Below are 22,903 nucleotides of genomic sequence, written 5' to 3'. Positions count from 1 at the left end.
AGTGCAACCCTATACAAGTCTACTCAGAAGTAATTATTTTCATCTGAGCATATTCCTTTATAAGTGTACATTGACTATTAACCTTAATGCTGTATTTGTAAGCTTTTTTTTTTGTAAGGTTCTTTGATAAGAGAAAACAGGAGATAAATTATTAGAATAATAAAATAAAATAAGGAAGAAAGAGAGAGAGAAAGAAAGAAAGAGAGAGAGAGAGAGAGAGAGAGAGAAAGAAAGAAAGAAAGAAAGAAAGAAAGAAAGAATTGCTGATAACTTCCAAGCTGCAACACTTTGCTGATGGGGCAATGAGTAATTGTCTGGAGTCAACTGATATCAACAAGCTCAGTCTGAATTAAATCAAGGATGATTGATGTTTTATTCACAAGCACTGAGAGACCACCAAATATTCTGAGATACTGAGGTAGGCAATGCTATTTAATGAAAACTATGCCTCCAATAAATATTGATGACTCCTTTCAAAAAAGAATTCCATACATGCTTGCTTCAGGATGAAAGCCATTGTTTCAGTTATTTTCCTTCTTTTTTAATATCTCGAGCTGGCAACTATATAGAAATCATTTTGAACTTCTGGGAATCAAAGAGCGCATGAGAAATGTGGGCACAGAAGGTAACAACATGAGAATCTTCCACCTTTCAGAGCTGTGAAACCATATATGAAATCTGTCCACCCTGGAAGGTTTTCAGAGACAGGGAAGGGCCTTCAGTAACAGGGGCCTTGATCCAGAAACCATAGTGGCTAACAGTGCAGTCGCAAAACAGGCCCATTCTGAAGCACTGTGGAGTTCAGTGGAGCTTACTCCCATCTAAGTGTGGGACTCCAGAATAAGGCTGCAGACCTACAATATTTATGTGGGCGTAATTCCTGTTGAAATTAGGGTAATTTACAGCTCTGACCTGTGCATGTTAACACAGAAGCAAGCCCATTTTAAACCAACAGGAAGTTGTTTTATTTTTTAAAGGTTTATAAACCACTCACATAAAATATCAAAGCAGTGTGCAAAAAACTGAAATAAGCACCAAAAATAGCAGTAAAAAAGAAGCAGCAGCAATTAAAAATATCAGTCAGAAGAAGCTTGTTAAGTTGTGGGTGAACATATCAGACGACACAGCGATTCTTCAAACAGCTCTTGTTTATTCACACGCCGGAACAGAACTGAACTGAAGGGCTCAGCCAGCCTGCTTATATAGAGCTCCAGTACAACGTAACTGTAACAACTTTCTGTAACTATCCAATCACTGAACGTCACTTTCGATCCCTTATTTGCATATGTGGACCTGAGTAAAAACTATCTACAGTATCGCCCTGCTGGCCCAGGGTGAGAACTTCAATACATAACAAAGCTTGGGTAACTAAATAAAGTGTAGTAGATGAATTTGGACAAATGGATGGATGGATGGATGAAAAGAAGCCACTTGGGAAACTGATAAGGAAACAGCACCAGTTTCTCACCAGCATTTGACACTCCCAGTTGCCGCTTGCCCCCAACAGCCAGGGAAAGGCGATCCTGTTTGTGTGGGGTCCTGATCTGGATCATGTTCCTGATCAGAGTCCCAAGCAGAAGCCGTTTTAGGGCAGCACAACCGCTGTGGCCACACTGGGCGCCATGCTGCAGGGGGCGCCACAACAAAGCTGTAGAACAGAGCACATGGCACAGGATGCTGCTGAAATTTGAGAGCCCAAAGTCCGCCACTGTCCCAAGTGGCTGCTTTTCCTTCAAAATAAAAGTGGCAAACTTAAATATGCTTTTAAAAAATGTATGCGTAAGGAAACATAGTTCAGACCTAACTTTAGCTGGACCAGGCTGTTTTTTAAATAGAGCATTAATAAAACATGGACTAGAATGGTACAGGTGAGAGATTTCAGTAAAAACTTATTTAATATTTTTGCTTGTGAGAAAGCTATCATTGTCTGTTTATATAAGTAGTACATAAACATGAGAAGTGGTGTATCTCTGCTCAGCTTGGAGGGTTCCACTTAGGCTGTCAGATCACATAAAGTCAGTCAGCAGAAACCCTGGGAAGCTTGCCAGAAAGGCAAAGCTGTGCTAGGAATATATAACACAATTTCTAAATAATTCTCACTAGGCTGACCTGGCGACCTGAAATCAGCAGAATCATGATCAACAGACCTATTGTGCAGACTACTTTTTTTTTGCAAGGGGTGCTTAAATATGTTTCTTGTGTTTGTAAAGGCTAGAATTCACATTCTGTTCATAAATTGCTCTCTTCTTTTGATCCTGCATTAACAATATTCACTGATAATATATTCCAGATTAAGGCAGCAACCGTGAACACGAGGAAGTAAGTCCCACTGAACACAGTAAAATGTACTTCTGTTGTGAGTGAGCATGCACAGGTTTGAGATAACATGATCATGACTTGTCCAAGGTATCTCAGTGAACCAGTGCTTCAGATGAGTGGTATTTTGTCTACTGGATAATAATACCACTGGAGCTTGTTCTGCTATTTATGATTGCTTGGAAATTAGTCCAATGGCATAGGATTGTGCTGTGTGACTGATGCTACTAGTTGTGTGTGTGTGTGTGTGTGTGTGTGTGTGTGTGTGTAGATAGATAGATAGGAGAGAGAGAGAGAGATGATAGATAGATAGATAGATAGATAGATAGATAGATAGATATGTACTACATCCCAGCAACAATGGTCAAAATTCACCAGCTAGGCTACTTCATTGGTTCTGTGAGCACACTAATACATAATGCAGCAAAAGGCTATTTTTTTGCATGTGAAATACACATGATCCAACCTTATAGCAGAGATGGTAAACCTGTGTCCCTCCAGATTTTGTTGGACTACAATTCCCATCATCCCTGATCACTGTCTGTGCTGGCTAGGGCTGAGATGAGTTGGAGTTCAACAACATCTAGAAGACACAGGTTCTCATTCCCTTCTCTGTAGTATAAGGCCTACACCCTCATATGGCTTTTGTTGCTCAGCAATGTCTCTTTCCTCTAAATAACAGCAGACAAAAAAAAAAGTGAGTAGGATACTCTTGCCTGTAGCTCCACTCCCACCCCTTAGTCACATCTCATAAGTACCTGGTGTGTGATGCTGCTTGTGGGCTTAGAGTAGGTGTGAAGAATCTCTGGCCCTCCAATTGCTGCTGAACTACAACTCCCATCAACCTTGGCATGCATAGCCGATGCCCAGAGGTGATGGAAGTTGTAGTTCAGCTACATCTGGAGGGCCAGAAGTTCCTCACACATGGCTTAGAGCCTTGTGGGAGCCACTCCATGACTGCAGGCTAAGTAGATGGGAGAGCTACCCGTAGCTTCATCCTTGGCTGAATTTGCTTTATCCCACCTGGCCAGGTCTCATAATTCCTAAGGTCGTAATTGCTTGTTTAGTGAAAATTGGACTGAAACCCCAGCCTGTTCATTGCATCCTTAATTGTGCTTTCTCTGTCCTAGGTATTTGAATTAGATTGTTTAAAACTAATAATTAGCCTGCATTGGCTAGCTAGACATTGTTTTTGTCCAAAGATGCATGTGCCTTTTTTTAGCTGCCTGGAAATCTAGCAATCTTTTAAAACAGGCAATAACAGTAAGCAGCAGCTCCTCCTGTGACATCTAAAGCATGTGATTTTGCTAAGTGTAACTATCACTGACTTCTTCAATAGCTGGGATTGTCCATTAGCGCCAATGCCACTAACCCTAAATTACCCAGTCAATATGCAGATTACACCAAGGACCTGGCAACTGGCAATCTGTGAGCTAAGACAATTTTGTCTGATCTTGGGACTGGTGGTAAAAGTTCAGCTTTTAAAAAGGCTTCTTGACTTTGCACATTATAGATTAAAAAAAAAACAACAGGAAACACAACTGCTCCATAAAAACTTGGCATAGATTTACACAACTTGTAACTGGAGAATCTGAATACAGTATTACACAACTCACTAGCCTTAACTTGTGGCTTGCAGTGTGCTTAACAACTCAATTGTTTTAGGGACTTCCGGGGTGGCGCCACCGGCAATGGCGGACTCCCTCTGAACTGGAGGGACTAGCTCCGCGGGAAACGGGTCTTCTCCGCTACGGCGAAGCGGGGACCCTTTTAAAAATCACAGGCGGATGAAGCCTGTGACCATGGGACTCGGCGGGCACCATTAGCGCCCCCCCAACCCGCTAAGGAACCCACTAACGGGCTCCGAAGTGAAGAGGGGGAAGTGGCGTGGTGCTGTGAGTCAACTGCTATTTCCGTGGAGCGAAGCCGCATAGCCGTTGCCGGAGAGCGCTGCCTTTTTCCTGGGACAATTTGGACTTTAAAATAAGCACCCGTGAGTACTTAGACTTTGAACAATTGGACATCAAATAAGGACTAACGAGCAGAAAAGAATTGGATTTTAAAAAACTTATTCTAATTTGGTACGGAACGGGAAGGTCTAAACAGGAAGTCAGCCTTCCGTTCCTTTGTAAACAGAATAAAGCAAAGACAATTTAAACTAGAGCTCAGAAAATCGTCTTTAAAGGATTGGATTTCACCATTTAAAATTGTGGAACCCCCCTTCGACAGTAGGAGAAGGGGGGGGGTCTTTTTGGACTGTTTAAAGTGACTTTAAAGTAAAGTAACTTTCCTCCGTCCTGATCCTGGAGTGGGGTGTCAGGACTGACGTTTGAAGTTCATTGACCAAAGACAAGTGTTTTTGACAGATAGCTAAAAGAAGAGAAACATAGTGATTCCACTGTTCCCCTTCGCATTTTAAAGGAATATATATTGACAAAGTATCTCAAAAAGGGAAACTTTGTTGCAAGAACAAATAGAAGTTTTCCCCCTAGAGGGAGTCCGTGAAACTGTAACTAACTCCAGGGAGCCGGCAGCTGTTACAGATTACAATCGTGGGAACAGGCATCTGACCTTGCAGGACAATGTATTCAGAAGCTTTGTTGTGTGCTCTCTATAAAACAAATGCCCTACTGGAACAATTACACGAGAAGGTGAATTGGATGGCGACTTCGACTAGAAATTTTGAACAGGCAGTGGGAAATTTTGAACAGACGGTGGGAAAATATGTGGAGCCCACTCAGGAATTAAATCAGGAGTGTGTCTTGACAGAACAGGCCCAACATGAATATGAGTTTTTGGATTTGACAAATGAACTTGGAAAAAGCCAGATTTGGAAAGGAAAAGTTTGGTTTGGCTTGGAAATGGGGGGCTGGATTGACCCCCCTATGCTGGGACGTTTGGACTTTTCAAATATGGCAATGGGCCGTGAGATGTTTGGGTTTGTGGGGGCTCTTAATTTTGGAGGGTCTTTGAAACATGCTTTTAAATACTACATGGAATTCAGTGTTGAATATGGAAAAGGGGCTGATCTGTCGAGAAGGGTTAAGAACACTGTCAAGCTGGAGTTACCACGAGCAGGAGACAAGGGAAAATACAGTTACAAATATGAAAAAGAGCTGCGGAAGGGACATGGAAGAGACTTGAGGGCCTCGGATATAAGGTTGCCAGGTTAATGGGCTAGATTGACGGGATAATAAGGACTGACAAAACCCGGAACCAGGAGGAAGGGACGTTGGATGAAGATTGGATTTGTTTGTATCTCTTTTCTCTACCATTGGAACTGTTTTATAAAATTGATGAATGTTAGAAAAATGTTGGAATGAAATTACTTGGCTTTAGCAAAGATGCTTAAAGAATTATGAAAGAATATTATGGTTATGAGAAGTTGGTAAGGATAAGATTTAAGTTTTAAGCTTTAAGGTTTATTTTATAGAAAGATAAGATTAAAACAGTTTAGGGTAATGTAATGACAGAATATTATGAAACATGGAAAGGATTTGCTGGGATAATTAATAACTAGGATACAAAGAAAGGGAGGAGGAGGAGGTCTAAGAAAGAAGGCAATGGCAGTTAAGGATTTGAAAATAACGAATTTGTTTTTAAATGTTTTTAACGGTTTGTGATGTATTTTTGTATTTTTCTTTTTTTGTGACTTTTTTTTTTGAATTTTTACTCATATGGTGGGAAGGGGTTTGTTTTTTTCTTTTTCTTTTTCTACTTTGTCAACTATTTTTATTTGTACTTTCTTCTGCTTTTACTTTATTTTTTATTTTTTGTAACATTTTGAAAATTTCAATAAATATCTTTAAAAAACAACAACTCAATTGTTTTAGCATTCCCACAGGCAAGCAAAAAAGTGTGGACGTTTACCAAGTCCCTGATGGGCCACCATACACGGCTGATAGGTCACAAGTTATGCAAGCCTGAGTTAGATATTCTCTTAATAGCCTGATCCCTCTAATTGCTAACTTCACGGGGTTGTTGTCTCTGTGGCACAAAGTCACATCCTAACCCCAGTTACCTGGGAGTAAGCCACGTTGAATTAAATAGGACTTACTTTTGAGTAAGACAGGGTTTGGGTTGTCCTATTAGGCACACAGACCAAACAAGCACATGAAGTCAATATACAGGTTGGATTGAAATTTATAGTATGATCACCAAAGCCTATTTACAACTAGGTAGCTCTGCAAATCTAGGAGTTGAACAAGTAGCTAAACTTTAAAAGAGTGTGTGAGTTCTCTGGGCCCATGTGAATGTAACTGATCCAAGTCAGTATGGCTTTTGTCGGGGAGCAATTTTTCTGATCCCAGAGGCCAGAAGATGTTGGTCTTTTATCTTTCCCCACACCCTTTTGGTGAAATGTTTAATTATCTGCCATCCTATATATAATTTTTAACATAATACTAAACATACCTCTGGTGCATAATTGTGCAAATATGAGGATAAAAGACTTAGGAAAATGCTTTCTGGCATTTGAGTGTCCTGTAGAATAATTAAAACAAGGTTCTTGTGCAAGCTGTGGTGTCTGCCGTTAGCAATTTGGGTTTAGCAAAATTATTAATCTAGAATCAGGCAAGGAGACGAAACCATCATCTTTCTTCAAAAATGGCAGTTCCATAGAACAGAGGTGTGTGCAAAAGGAGGAAGCCTAATATTTTGAAATGTGCCACTGCAAGGTCACATGTTTGTCCATCCACCTGCATATTTGACCTATTTGGCTCCCTTTGTTTAAATTCAGTAAGAGCAAGCAGTAAAGAGCTCTTAATGTTTCGGTCTACTGCAGGTGTTGAGAAGCAAGAACAAGGACAGAAGCACATGTTGGCAGAAAGTTCTTTATCCTCCCTTCCCTTCCCTTTCCCTTTTGAGGCTCTAGCCAAAGCTCTCTGATCCTTATCAGCAGCTTGCAGAGCCCTTCGGATGAAGTCATCCAGGAAGTTTAATCAACCCCGTATCATTGTCACTACATCCTAGACATTTGTGTAGTAGAACTCTGCCTGCCACAGTGATCTAACTTACGACACCAGCCAGAACATCTGTTTAAAAACTTACTACATCCAGGCACATGTGCCTTTGACTGAGTTGCTTATTCCCTCTCATAATAATGTTGCAAAGCATTAGCCGTGTAGAAGACAATATAAGCAATGAACATTTAACAGAACATTGTATTCTAGCCTTTGGTTTAACATATTCCATGCACACTTTAGGGAAGGCACTACATTACTCACATACTTTGCATTAAGAAGGTTTCACATTCAATTCCAGGCACCACCAATTAAAAGGATCAGGTGATGAAAAGACCTCTGAGACCCTGCAAAGTTTCTGCCAGTCAAGAGTAAGCACTGGGCTGGAGGGACAAGAGGTCTGACCTGCAATATAAGGCAGCTTCCTATGTTCCACATTCTGTAAAGGTGCCCTTTACATGTTTGCATAATTATAATAGGTAAAAAAAAGATAAAGGTAAAGGACCCTGGGTCGGTTAAGTCCAGACTAAGGCGATGATGGGGTGCAGCGCTCATCTCACTTTTCAGGCCAAGGGAGCCAGCATTTGTCCACAAACAGCTTTCCAGATCATGTGGCCAGCACGATTAAACCGCTTCTGGTACAACGGGACACTGTGATGTGTGCCAGAGCACACAGAAATGCCGTTTACCTTCCCGCCACAGCGGTACCTATTTATCTACTTGCCCTGCTGTGCTTTCGAACTGCTAGGTTGGCAGGAGCTGGGACAGCGGATTTGAACCGCTGATCTTCCAATCATCAAGCCCAAGAAGCTCAGGCACCTTTGCACAATTATAATATTTGGTTGTTATCCTTATTAAGTTATTTCTCCCCCACCCGTGGGTCAGTGTGATCACTACCAATGCCCCTTTCTGATAAATAAATTGAAGCCCTTCAGATTCTTCTCTTGGACATTGTTTATATCTGGAAGCATCATCAGGAACAACTCAAACTGTGGATCAGCACAGACGGGAAGCCAGCGATTGAAATATTCATACTGCTGGTTCACTTATTAAATTATGCCTTAGCATGAACATACAAGCATGAGGGTTCTCAGAGATGAGATTGTGGCCACTGTACTCCTCCCCTGTCTTTCTACTGCTGCACTGCAGAGAGTGAAGCCATGGTTTGGTTTCGTGTGGTGTGTCTTCCAAAGCCAGTGGTTTGTCTCCTGCAGACAAACCGTGGAGTATACCCCCAAGAGCAAACCTTGGTTACCTCTTGTGGTCTGGAGCAAGACAAACCATGAGTTTGGATTTGGATAAGATGATAAGCTGAGCCACAGCAGCACAGCAGCATGAAGACTAGGGGAGGAGCTCTCCTTTTCAGAAGCTCACGTTTATGCTAAGCCATAGTTTGGCCTAGTGCTAAGTACAAGCCAGCTCATAGTTTAATACTACTCTTAAGTTTGAAATACAATTTGCATGGTACTTTTTTCTCAGCGGTGAAGTTATGTGACAGCTGAGAAATTTCAACTTCATCTAAAGTGAGTGACATTTTATGGCCGCAATGAATTCCATATTTTATTTCACAGCAGTGAAAGAGACTTCCATGCTGGGTATAGATAACTAGAAGTGCCTCTGATCTCATAAAATAATAAGTAAAATGTCAAGGAACTTAACAATCAACACATCATTTTCCTCCTTACTTTCCTGCTACTGCATAACGTTAAGCAATGCATCATTAAACCAAATAAATGTAAATGTCTGAGAGGAAAATCTTAGTAAGGTTTGACAGTCCCATGATAGTTGATCATGTGGGGCTTAAATATGTAATCCTTCATATTTAAGGAGGATTGCCTCTGTAGGACATCAAATGAAAGCAAGTAAATGAAAATAATAAAATATATATAATATGACATTAGGCTGACCTAGATTCAGTCATGGTTTCAGTAGACTTTAGTTAGCCAGGTGCTTTAAATTGTAGATGTTTAGAATTGTGTTCTGTTCTGTTTCAATATTTTGGGGCTTTTGTTTTGTCTTGGAGTATTTTTGTTATGCATATTGCTGATTTTAAATTGTTGTGTGAATTAATTTTCTTAAAACTGCTGTATACCATTTTTTTTAAAAAAAATATTTTATTAATGCTGTATACCATTTTGTAGAAATAAAGCACCACATAACATCCCTTTGTTTTCAGTGGGTTTCCTCTAAGCACAACTAAGTCTGGATCCACTCCCAAAGCAATACTTGTTTTTATGACTGTAACTGTGTTTTACTTATCTTAGTAACTCTACACTGTAATGTTAAAACTTGCCTTGGGACCTTATGGTGAAAGACAAGTAAGAAATCTAATGCTGATGCTGATAATCACCATCATTTTAACTTTTGAATTGTCACACACCACCTTGAGTGGCGTGAGATTCCAGGAGCATACCCAGGGTTTGCTTTCCTTTATGGTAAAGGTAAAGGGTAAAGGGACCCCTGACCATTAGGTCCAGTCGTGGCCGACTCTGGGGTTGCGGTGCTCATCTCGCTTTATTGGCCAAGGGAGCCGGTGTACAGCTGGTCATGTGGCCAGCATGACTAAGCCGCTTCTGGAGAACCAGAGCAGCGCACTGACCTTTATGGTTTATTTACACATATATGCAACCTGAGCCTACAATGGAAAAGCTCACAGCATTAACACCCCAAAAGGGTCTTGATTTTCCAATAGCCACTGCTTTGGATTCAAACAGAAATCAGTCATGGTTCTGACCCTCTGGCTTCCCAGACTGCTGCTTTGATTCCAGCTCACATGACTACACTCTCCACTCTTGCCTTTGTGTTCCTAACTACCAGGGAGTTTGAGGGAGGTGGGCCCCACCCATTTGTCCTCTGGCACAGAACCACTTCATTTGATCCCTTAATAGCCCATTACCTAGGCCAGGGGTCTGCAAACTACGGTCCCCAGGCATAGGGGATCAGGCCTGCCAGGGTTCTAAATCTGGCCCGCCTGGCCATTTAAAAACCCACCGCGAAGCCGAGACTCTCGGCAATGTCGACGGGAGGAAGAGGCTGAGGGGCGATGGCTCAGCCAGTGAAACTCCACGCCTGGTTTACCTCAGTGCAGGCACATCTCTGCCAATCAAATGCCGCATGGTGCTGAGGTAAACCAGCTGCGGCGTTTTATTGGCAGAGCTGCTGCTGTTTGGTTTCTTCTTCCCGCCGTCGCCTTGGTGCTCCTGTGGCTGTTGCCGCTCTGCGTCCCTGGAGGAGGACAGCTGGCCTGGGCTAGGGCTCAGTGGAGCTGCAGCTGCTGTGCTCCCATTGGTGGCCAATGTGATGATGGAGGCTGATGAGGCCGGTGGTGAACTGGCCCAGGCAGCGGCCTTCACCTTCAGGGAGCAGGAGGACAAAGGGGCAAAAACGCCCGCAAGGGGCGGCAGCTTCAGGTAAGGAACCAGCTTGTCCTTGTCTCTGTCTCCATGCTCCTTGAAGAGGTGCACTGGGCAGTGTGCACCGCTCTTGGCCAGCTCCTGAAGGCTCCCGGCTTCCGAGGCGCCCAGCTCCTACGAGCACGCCAGCCCACTCTCCAAAACTTCCTGTCCGGCCCCTGACAGTGTCTGAGGAACAGTGAACTGGCCCCCTGTTTAAAAAGTTTGAGGGCCCCTGGCCTAGGCTATCACCTCACCAGGGAGCTAGTCTAGCTCTTCCAGGAATTTGAATCCTTGCTTGCTAGTTTGATTTTCTGTCTCTGTCTGTTTCTTCTTCATCATTCTCTAGCTGTATCCCCTCTCAGTTAACCCCTCCTGCCTCAGAATTTCCAGTCAGAATGGACTTTCCGGCTCAGATTCTGTCTTTGCACCTGCCTCTTGGTTTTTAAATTGACTATCCTGCCGTTGTGCTCCAGTACTTCATCCAGCCTCAGTCCCAATTGTACTGGATCTTGCACTTCATCAGTCTTTCAAATGTTCAGCTGCCTACGGGCCAGTGCTGACAGCTGATATATGTGCAGGCTTTTCCTATAGTTACTATCTGCCAAAGTGGTTGTGTCAGGAGGTTCTAAATCAATGGCTGAAGCAAACAGCTAAGTGGCTGGAGTGTAGCAAAGGTCAATATGACCAAACAGAAAACGGCAAAACTTAGGCATTTTGATATACAAGAGTAAATATATTCTGAATACTTAATTGGTATCAACTAATTAGTGCTTTTAGTGCATAAAGTTAGGGAACTGGCACACTAGAACAACAAAGTACACTGTTTATGCAACATATTTAATGGGGATTCCATTGATTATTGTTATTTTCTTGTATAAGGCACCTTCGGAAGTTTTGCATGTTGATGGGGCTCACCAGTAGCTTTTTGTTGTTTCTATAGGAAAACACAGCTTAATTTCCTTTTTTTGAAATTAAGCCTGAAATGGGATTTAAAGCCTGATCAATTTCCATAGAACTGAAGAAAAGCATTAGCTTGCTGGGGGAGATGCGGGAGAGTTCTTGTTTATACCTTACTGGACCAGGAGGTGCATTTTTGCTACTGAACACCTGTCAGGTCTTACAACAAGAGCTGTGCTGTGCAAAATATATCTGGATTCAGCAAACTAGCCTTTGTTATGTGTGGGAGCAGAAGGGGGGGGGGAACCTCCACATCATCTTTTCAGTTGTCACGGAAGCCAGAAAGGCCTATTGTTCCTTGCATTACAGTTTTGGTTTTTACACTGAAAGTAATCACCCAGGAGTGCCCGGGGCTCTGTTGGGCTGAATGCACACTGCCTGCCCACAGTGGAAACACAAGTACCTTGCTGATTACTGATGTTTTAACAATTGCTGGCTCTAGTGAGAACGATACAGCTGTCTGATGACGGGAAATGTCGGAAGCCTATGGCGGGTTGTCTCCCAATAAGTGTGATTGACCTTGAGGGCTATTTGCATCCTGTTCTAGATGGCTGCCTTAACTGGGTCATAGTCAAACATCCCACGTAGAACAGGAAAGGCAACTTGACAGCCCTCTTTTGTGAATTGTTCCCAGCAACATTTTAATCTGCTCAAAAACTACAGGCAATACAGTTGCTGCTTTTATCAGCTACATTGTTCTCCTAACACCTAGTGAGAACAAGATAGGACTGGATCATTCTGTCGGAAGGCTTAAATTTTGCAGTGCCTTACTTGAAACAGCTTGTTTAATAATGGAGCTTAGATTTTGACTTCAAACTTCTTTAGAATGCAGATTTTGTTTTATCTCTTCTTTTTCACTACTGAATGAAAGAAGATTTAAAATCACTGAATGTAGACATGAGGATTTTTTTGTTTTGTTAACATTACAAGAGGTGGGGGGAACATAATCATATTATAGGCTTGTCCTACCTAATTTCCTGTGTGCAGCTGATGTAACAGTGCATGTTCACAACTTGGGAAGGGTGACTCTCGCATGTGACTCTTGATAATCCCAGACAATTTTTAATGTGGGGCCCAACATTTAATGTAACACTGCATTCAGTATGTCTGAAAAGTGGGGAAATGTATATCTGTCTTCAGACAAATCCGTCAAGGGGTGTTGGCATTTACATGTGGATGTCACGGTTCACCATTTTGGACATTATTTATAAAATGTGTATTGTTTTGTGGGTGTGTTTTATATCTATATGTATAGATATAAGAGAAGGGGGGTACAACTTTAAAAATGAATGCGCAGTACAACATGCGGATAAAAGGCTAGATAAAAGTACTACTTACATTAGAAATGAAGTAGTGAGGTTTAGGACCTAAGCCTGGGGGTAAGGCCAGGCGTGGCCAAACTTGGCCCTCCAGATGTTTTGGGACTACAATTCCCATCATCCCTGACCACTGGTCCTGTTAGCTACGGATGATGGGAATTGTAGTCCCAAAACATCTAGAGGGCTAAGTTTGGCCATGCCTGGGGTAAGGCAATAAGGCTTTGGCCATGCTGCTTAAACTTTACTCAAGCACTTGATCACAAGATGAATCACGATCCCCCCCCCCCCAGTTAACATGCTTTAGAATTGCCCTTCAGTCAAAGAGACAAATTCATACCAGCAAACCAACTGGGGGGGCTCATCTATACAGTTGCAAAGAAAACGTTTTAAGTGTTTTTTAAAGTGCAACATACAATGTGACACTAGATGTCGATGGTGAGCCTTATGGAAAATTCAACGTATTTTAAAAAACGCTTAAAATTTTTTTAATCAGAAAGGTTTTTATATGTGTCTAGAGTCCACCTGGGATAGCCACTGTTGGTTGTGGTAGTGCATGTTAAATGACACTGTTGTTGTTTTTTGTTTGTTTTTCACAAAGATCGGTTTGCACAACGGGTTTCTTCCTCCTACCCTAAACAGAAGTCAACACAAGACCTTTTCAGTGGATTTGCATATGCTGAGATCAGGGCCGGATTTAGGTTTGATGAGGCCCTAAGCTACTGAAAGTAATGGGGCCCTTTATGTGTGATATTTTAGGGAGTAGGCTAGCAGGCGGGGTCCATTACTTACGCCTACACAACACAAAACCCTGTTGCTGTATGTAGGTTATATTTTATTTGTTTTTTATCTTATATTTTGGAAATGTACATCCAGTTGTTTTTTTCTTTAATTTTTTGGGAGCCCCCGAAGGGAGTGGAGCCCTAAACTATAGCTTGTTTAGCTTATACGTAAATCCGGCACTGGTTGAGATAACTCATCCAGAAATATTTTCAGATATGTTGTGGTATGATCTGGAGTAGAATGGAATCATAGGATAGGTTGGGCACATGAAGATCTCTTGAAGAGGTCAACTCATTCAGAATAAAACTCTTTGAAGCTACACTGAGCTTCCCCATGAATTGGACTACTTGCACAGACTGAAACAGTCCAGAGATGTGCACATTTAACTAACTCTGTGCACTCAGTGGAGCTTTAAACTTATTTTTCTTTCAAAAGGAGGTTCCTGCTCCCTCCTGCTCCCCTCCTTGTGTTGACTGGCAAGCCACACATTATGAACCTTGGGAGAGTGTTAAAGGCTGTTAGCAAGGTTAGCAAGGAGGGTCTACCTTTAAAATAAGTCAAAAGACATGTGAGATAATGGAAATGACTGTGGTATTTAAAAAAAACACCCCTTGATTAATTATGGAACTGTACAATTCTATAGGTGAAAAACATAGCAGTGGGATCTTTCATATATGTTTCTTGTGAGTTAGCAAATAAACGACCTATTTATTGAAAGTGTTATATTCTATTACACATTTAAAAGAGCATTCCATACTTGTTTTTATGACAGTGAAGACAGCATTTCAACCAAGCAACACAGGTGGGACAAATATTAAGCTGTGCTGTCTGATTCATTATAGGAACACCTGCAGCAACTCTGCCTCACTGACTTCACACATTGTCAACAATTCTCACCATAAAAACCTATTTTGGGGAGTTTATATGGCTGCATCTATAATTTGCTTTAGGCTTCGATGACACTTGTGAAATGTGTGGGAAGAAACTACAGTGCTGGTTTGTTTTTTCCCTAACTAATGTTCTGACTATTTTGACTTTGTGAAAACCAAACAGAAAAATGAAGTGAACTTATTTTGGGATTGGGAGTTAAGACTTATGACTGCAATATGAAATTTAGCAAAATAAGAGTTTATAGTCTGGTTCAATTGTATTTGGATTAATTCCTAAAAGTCAGATTTGAATAATGCTATTGTTAATTATCATTGTTTGTTTACTTGTGCTTTTTACCATGTAGGTCTCAAAGCAGCATAGAACAATAAAATATATAATATAAAAAATTTAAAACATAAATTAAACCTCCAAAATTTAAAACCTCAAGGATTTAAAATAGAAATAAAATGTTTAATTGGCAGTATCTCAAAGGTTTAAAGAAATCTAGTTATTAGAAGCTTCATTATTTAGTATTAAAAAGGACTTTTGCATATACTTTATAGCCAACTGAAAGAAATCTTACAACATTTGCTTGTGGTTGTGCAATGTATGTATGTAATGCAAAATTCCTGAGGAATGCGTATGTACTATGCACAAGGTAATGTGTATTGCGCTTTCTTCAAATTCATGATAGCATGATAAACACACATTGCTGAGGAGCTCTTTATGATTTTAGCTCCTGTAGTGCCTGAAGCCTTCACATTTCTACTAGTAGATAGTCACAGTTGACCTAATTCAGCCTTGACAATTGCTGATATAGGCAGTTGGAGGAGCTGTCCGAGGTAGGCGTGGGCGGCACCATTTTGTGGTGGTTCCGGTATTACTTGGATGAACATTTCCACAGGGTAATGCTTGGGGAGGGAAGCGGGTGGTGCTGTGGGTTAAACCACAGAGCCTAGGACTTGCCGATCAGAAGGTCGGCGGTTCGAATCCCCGCAACGGGGTGAGCTCCTGTTGCTTAGTCCCTGCTCCTGCCAACCTAGCAGTTCGAAAGCACGTCAAAGTGCAAGTAGAAAAATAGGTACTGCCCTGGCGGGAAGGTAAACGTGCGCTGCTCTGGTTCGCCAGAAGCGGATTAGTCATGCTGGCCATATGACCCGGAAGCTGTACGGCCAATAAAGTGAGATGAGCGCCACAACCCCAGAGTCGGCCACGACTGGACAGGTCAGGGGTCCATTTACCTTTACCTTTAATGCTTGGGGAGGGCTTTGGGCCTTCAACATGGGGTTCCTCAGGGCTGGATTTTATTATGTATTTTGTGTTCTCATTTTGTATTTATATGTTGTGAACCGCGCTGGATCTTTGGATGAAGGGTGGTAGACAAATAATAACAATAATAACAATAATTAATAAGGGAGCCTGTCACCTCTGCTTCTTGACTGGAGATGGCATTAGCAATGTATCTGAGTGCATGAGGGAGAACAGTAGCAAATCAGTCCTGAGACTACAGATGGAATGACGCAGAGGTTTTTTTGGCCTGCTAGAAAACTAATGGGGGAACAGGATTTGTTGGACTGTTAATGCTGTGAAACCTGCATCTTCTGCTTAGCCTTGTTAATATCAGCAGAGAGACCACACCTAACTCCCCCCCCTCCAGAGTAGCTCCTTATATTATGATGAGTATGATGGGAGCATTTTAACTACCTGCAAAAACAAAGGGGGAGGGAAACAAAGCTACAAAGAGGAAGCCAAATAAAATTCAAGGAGAATGCAGGAGAGCACTGAACATATTAGGATACGAGGAAATAAAACAAATATTTGGATGGAGCTTCTGCAGCTTTTGTATTATTAAACACATCTACCATTTAGAAAGCCTTCTCTTTCACATGCTTGAGCTTTCTGAAATTCCCAAGGAATCCAGCTGAGTCTACTTCAATGCCTTTCCTGAAGGCAGACTGTCAAATTGCTATTCTTCTTATAGAACAGGTGGTGTTAAAGTGTGGCTGAGGGAGGCAAATGTACACCTTGAAGAGCTTTATTTTGTTTCTCGCTCAAGGGACCATTTCAAGGTCGGTATCAAATCTGCAAATATTTTTTGTTTCTAAGCTGCATTGCCAATATGACTATTTTTGTCTATGCAGAAGGACACAATCCTGACTCAATAGAAACAATGATAAAAATATAACATTTTAAAGTATCTATGCCAGCAACAAAAGCACTTGGAGTTCATTTCCTATAGCTGTTTTTTCAACGATCACTTGAGTTGTTAAAAGTCAAGGTATCTGAGCTTTCTTTCACCTGAAACAGAGAAGTCTCTAGATATCATTGTTTAATTTAAGGCATTTCTATTCTGCCCTTCAATTCAAGGTTGAGAAGAAAAGCTTTAAAAAACTTATGAGTTTCTCCTCAAGGTTCAAAAAAAAAAAAGAAGAAGAAGAAGTTTCCATAGCTCTCTTTTTGTAGCTTTCAGATCTCGTGGTTCTAAGCCTGTTTCATATTTTTGACTGCTAGACTGGGATCCAAGTGAGAATAACCGCAATGAGGGACTGAACTGTATGCCTCTCCCACCCCCTAAGTTTCAGAAGGATGCATAAAGATCTACACTCAACTGCTCAAATATTCTCTATGATGTTTTCTGTCCTTCCTGAAATAATAGATGGCCATGAGATGGACAATTCTCTACCCCATCACACTTCTTCTTCCATAGAAGCATAGCTGCCTCATACCAAGCCAGACTCTTGCTCCATCTAGCTTAACATTGACTATATTCACTGGCAGTTTAAGGGAAGAGTCGCTCTCAGCACTACCTAAAGATGTTTGGGAACTTCTGCATGTGAGGAGGTGCTTCACATACAGAAGGTTAGCCAAAGTGACTTTAAAAGTTTTCAATTTTGACCTGTACTTTATTATTCTTTTTATTGAAACCAGTGGGATCTGAAACCGATTAAACTGGACTGCATTACTCCCAAATATTTTAAGTCATTAAGTCATCACTGTGCTGCCACATTTAGAAGACTGCATGCTTTTGCTCAAGATTGTGTGATATGGAGTAGTAACTACTCTTGATTGGTAGTCGCAATCACAAATGTAGTTCAAAGTGCCCACCCTTTATCCATAAGAACGTGGGGGCGGGGGGAGGATTTATTTTTATTACTCCTTGCCCATGGTGGATGTGAGCAAAGCGAAAATGAAAATTGTTTAGATGGAGGTCACTGCTGTTTGCTAAGTAACCATGAATATTATTTGTTAAGGTTTGGATTATAAATCCTCTGGGCAAGAGACATGGGATGTTTGTATTCTGTATGAGATCAAATATGTTGGGGACACTCAATAATAGTGCCCACAAATACAGTTTTGCAGATGAAACACAACTCTCTTTGATTTCCTAACAGGCAGGCAGAAAATTAAAAAGGAATTGTATTGACTTTTGCAATTATTATTTTAAAAAGTCCAACAGCTGGCGCACCCTAGAGAAACAAGCTGATTTGGTACACAAGAAACAAATGGAATCACCATGTACTACAAACAATGGCATGTATTACAAACAATTGCTCAGTGCTGTCCCATGTTACCAAATGTGTTGAAAGATGGATCAGGTGCTTCTTGGCCTCCTACTGTTTTGCCTAGGAGAAATGTATTGTTCTGTCCCCATAAGAGTGAGGCCATGAACAATTGCCTGGGGCAACCCGCATTCGTTGCAGCTAACCAATGCTCTATAACTGAATCTTCTATAGTGTTAAGACATTGCAGCTGTGTATCCATCCCCATTCTTGACTTTCTTTTGAAATTATGCAGATGTTGTACTTTTTTCCTCCTTCATCGCAAAATGATGGCACTTAATCATTGCATTTGGATTATGCTCCACAACATATGGTGTGCCTAATCTAATTTTAATTAATTTAAAGAAATATTAGGAGCGGGAGTGCACATATACATTGTCAGAGATTTTCTGCAGCATTCCCCTCTGCTTGAGTGACAAGCTATTATTTAAAGTTGTGAGTCTGCAGAAGGGGAACAGTGACTTATATCACTGCCAGTGCCAGACCTAGAGGTCTCAAATTTCAGCAGCGTTCCGTGTTACGCCAAAATTTGGAGCTCCCCTGCCTCTCGTCTTCCATTCTATGTTGCAACTGAAGCCCTTGAGTCTCTGTGGCCAGTGCATCCGAACCAGTCACGCTCCCCCAAATCTGCCTCTGATACTGCAGCAAAAGCATCAAACGCACATCTGGCTGTGCAGGTGGTTTGCCCCTGTCCACACACAACTGAAATGCATGTGTCAAATATATCACATATATCAAATAAGGTTCCAAACCCACAGAAGAACAAATAAGAAACTCACAGAAAAACACTCAGGAGCCATGAATCTAATTTTGCAAGTGAAAACAGTTTTGCTGTGGCACTGACAGGTGCTTCAAAGTGTCTGTGATATGGCATGGTAGAGAACAGCTGTTGAAAGCGAAATGAAACTCTAGATTTCTGCTGGGCTAATTCATGTTCCTTGTGCAAGCTTAAGCAGCTCTTTGGATCCTGGCTGCAACTGGCTGCGCTGCGTTGCTGGCAGGCGCCATGGCAAACTGCCCGTTAGGCCAAGCCAAATGAAAATGTGTGCTGACCTGTGTTTCTTATGGAGTCTCTTATGTTAATCAGCCCTGCAATTTAAAAGCTGGCCTTTCCCCTGCAGATTCACCCCCCCCCCTTATATCCCGGGGATAGATTGATGCTGGATGTTGACTAGGCATCATCTTTGGGACCCAACACTAGCATTTTTGGGGTGCTGCTGCTGGTGCCTTTTCAAGGGGAAAATAATACAAGGAAACAATGGGTTAAAGATTCTTCTTAGGCCATAGCAGTATTTCTGATCTAAACCAACGACACCCACCAGTTGATTTTTGTGAAAGGAAAATGGTATGAAAGAAAAAGCATGTGCTTTTTAAAGTATAAGTGCTCAAAATAACATGCGGTTGGGCCCTCAATTTCATGACCCATGAGGAAATATATATGCATATAGAGGACCAAACAGCACAATTGAAAAACCAGTCTTAACATTGTATTCACACAGCCTATGCATTTTACATCTCAACTTGGATCATGCACGTATTGAATCCCTGATTTATTTCTAGGAGTTTTGTGTGTGTAGTACACGTTTTCACATCCTTAGAAAACAAATGGTTAGCTTGTCTCAACAGAGAGCATTTCTTCAGTTTAACCTTGATCTGCAAGGGGGGGAAGGCAGTATATTAGCAATGGCATTTTTATGACACAGAAGCAGAGATGCCCAATAAAAGTGTTAACAGCTTTAATTTCCCCAAGGAGACATAACAACCCCAACCCTTTCCTCTAATTTGTTAAAATGACAATATTATTGGTGACGTGAGCCAATATTTGTAGCTGAGGTACAGCAGATCCTGCGGTCAAAGCAGTTTTCTTGTTTAGGCCAATGTTCTTTTCAGATATATTAAAACAACAGCGACAAGGCAGGACTGTGGCGAGAGATCTAGTCACATATTTCAAAATTTGAAAACACACACACACAAAAAAAACCCCAGCTTGGATTTTACTCTGTGTTCATTTTACTCTTCGTTTAAAACCAAATGTACAAACAAACAAAAACACACACGGAAGATTAATAAATGCAAAGGCAGAACTTAACAGAAGCATTCTGCACTTACATTACTCCTGGAAAGAAGGAGGTACAGTTGCTCTGTGTTGGTGGAACGGCCACTATATCCAGTGGGTGGTTTGCCTGGGAGGGGAAAGACACACAACCAGAAAATACAAAATAAAAATAAAAATCAGAAGCATAATGGGCATCTTCCCAGAATCTTTGGAAACTATACCAGTGTCTACCAATCAGGAACTGTGCTAGCAATTATACCCACATCACCCATAAATGACAGAAGCCAATGAACTCATTATAATGGGGACGTGCCCTCAATCCATCCCCTGTATAACAACATACATGATGCCACAGCTCCTCCCATCAGCCCCAGTGGCACAACCAGCAATAACCCTGTTGCTACTAGTCTCCAGGTATCCTTCCAGGCAAATGTTCAAATCCCATTATGTTCCTCACAACCACTGTTTTGCAGCACAACCCTCCACATTGAGTAGAGTGTTTGTACAGAGCATATACAACACACACACCCACACACCCACCAGACATAGTAATGTAGGAAGTTGCCTTATACTGAGTCAGGCCATTGGTCAAGTGCAGTATTGTTTATACCGGCAACAGCTTGCCAGGATTTCAGACAGGAGTCTGTCCTGTGGGGTGGGTTTTAATAGCTAGGAGAGGCATACGAATTGCAGTTTATCCCTCTAGGTGCCCACATGTGTGGGTTGAACGGAGTTTATAGACTCATCCTTGGCAGCAAAATTAAAATATAGGAATTAGGATGTAAAGCCTTCTTCCTCCCCTCTAGCTCCATAGGGACAAGATCAGATTTTCAAAAAGGTCTACTAGCCTTACCAGGGCAATGATTTCAGTGACTGATAGGAAGTTTTGGAGGAAAAACAAGGGTGCCAATTTGGAGAAAAGATTAGAACTCATCCCTCCATTCTCCTTTTCACCTGTTGAACTTGATAGACTGGTATAATGCAATACAATATGAATTTTAAAGGTCTGCCTCTTACATGTATCTCTATACTGGTGTTGTCTCTCAAGCAGTGGGCCGGGAACCACCTGTAGACCTTAGGCTATTTTCAGGCTGACTTTGTTGCCAGGTGCCTCATACTTAGAATCACAGAACTGTCGAGTTGGAAGGGACCACAAGGGTCATCTAGTCCAACCCCCTTCAGTGAAATTGTAAGTGCCAAGAGTTTGTTGTAGCATATATATATATATGCAGTACATATACATAACAGAAAGTTGTTAGAAAATGGGAACTGTACCATATTGTTAAACCATTTCTATGGTTGTTGTTATAGACTGAATTTGTACCTAGTTGGCGCTGTGGGTTAAACCACAGAGCCTAGGACTTGTCGATCAGAAGGTCAGCGGTTTGAATTCCCGCGACGGGGTGAGCTCCCGTTGTTGGGTCCCTGCTCCTGCCAACCTAGCAGTTTGAAAGCACATCAAAGTGCAAGTAGATAAATACCTTCTCCGGCGGGAAGGTAAACGGCGTTTCCATGCGCCGCTCTGGTTTGCCAGAAGCGGCTTAGTCATGTTGGCCACATGACCCGGAAGCTGTACGCTGGCTCCCTCGGCCAATAAAGAGAGATGAGCGCTGCAACCCCAGAGTCATCCGCGACTGGACCTTAATGGTCAGGGGTCCCTTTATCTTTTTACCAACTTACAAGTCAGCTATTGGGCTGGCACAATAACACGTGCCTCAATTGGGACCTAGTTCACCCATGAGTGTACTGAATTTTGATAATTTCAGAACATTAAGGGAGAGCCGTTTTGCCTTACAATAAACATTTATTGTTCAACAAATTTGTTGACAACATAAAAAATGTGAAAATGGGCTTGCCGGATTGATGGGAGGTGTGGATATTTAAGACATGGCATTCGCTGCTCAGGTGCCTTGTTTACCAAGCATCAGCTAGAGAGAGCCAAGCGCAAAGGCCTGAACCCCAGAACCCAGGTGTGCAATAATCACAGGTGACACGTCACACTTTCCTCTCTCTCTCTCTAGGAGTGACTCTGAAAGGAAAGGATGAGCGGCACATTCTGGATTCCATTAGTAAAACTTGCTCATTATTACTTGTCAATGGAAATAATCCAGCAAAGTGAACATTGTTATTATTTATTTCAGAACACACTTCAGGTAAGACACCTAATTTGAGGTCTCCTGTGTGATTTCCTTAGCTTTGGAGAGGAAGCGAAACGGGGGTGGGTGAGTGGAAGCAAGGGAAGCAGTGGCCCCTAAGGTGCCTGAAGGAGCGTTTGGGAAGGAATAGAAAAAGAGGGAGAGGTTTCAGGCCACAAGGTAAAACAGCACGTCGTGACTATTGTATCCTCCCCTTTTCAGGTTACCTGGACTTTTGTTTGTCCCCGTCATAGCCAGGCGGCGAGAGGAACGAGAGAGAAGGGGAGGGAGGGAAAAGTGGCGGGCTAAAGCGCGCCAGGCTCCTGCCGCATTTTCCTGCACCTGTGCGACCAAGACTTCCCGCCCGGGCCTAGCGCGGCCGGGGGCAGCGCAATTTGAGGAGCAGGCAGGCAGGCAGGCAGGCAGGCGTGTTCCCTCCCTGCCCCCTTCCCAAGCCCAGAAGGGAGGCGGGGGACGCCGCTACTGCTCTGACAGCTACGAATGCCTTCGCCTGCAAGGCACGCTTTGCATAACAAGCGAAAGGTGTGTGTGCG

At 42.1% G+C, this 22,903-nt stretch overlaps 2 protein-coding genes across 4 annotated transcripts in view; one reads left to right on the top strand and one right to left on the bottom strand.

Moving 5' to 3' along the window:
• Positions 1–22,716, bottom strand: part of IL6 (interleukin 6) — a 96,393-nt gene extending 73,677 nt beyond the window's left edge. The window contains exons 1-2 of one of the 2 annotated variants that reach the window (XM_080975111.1): positions 22,577–22,716; positions 20,268–20,341 (exon numbers count right to left, since the gene is read on the bottom strand). The gene's annotated coding sequence lies outside the window, so the exon portion shown is untranslated. Of the gene's footprint in view, positions 1–20,267; positions 20,775–22,576 lie in introns of those variants that run through there. The other variant, XM_080975112.1, reaches the window with a different exon arrangement.
• The window catches only part of RAPGEF5 (Rap guanine nucleotide exchange factor 5), a 129,006-nt gene continuing 128,333 nt past the window's right edge, over positions 22,231–22,903 (top strand). Inside the window, exon 1 of one of the 2 annotated variants that reach the window (XM_080974663.1) lies at positions 22,231–22,367. In XM_080974663.1, the coding sequence (XP_080830789.1) occupies positions 22,257–22,367 (111 nt within the window). In that variant the 5' untranslated portion in view covers positions 22,231–22,256. Of the gene's footprint in view, positions 22,368–22,702; positions 22,893–22,903 lie in introns of those variants that run through there. The other variant, XM_080974664.1, reaches the window with a different exon arrangement.

Source organism: Podarcis pityusensis, assembly GCF_964106645.2.
Source record: "Podarcis pityusensis genome assembly, chromosome: 12".
NCBI lineage: Eukaryota > Metazoa > Chordata > Lepidosauria > Squamata > Lacertidae > Podarcis > Podarcis pityusensis.
This window is presented reverse-complemented; position numbering and strand designations above follow the sequence as displayed.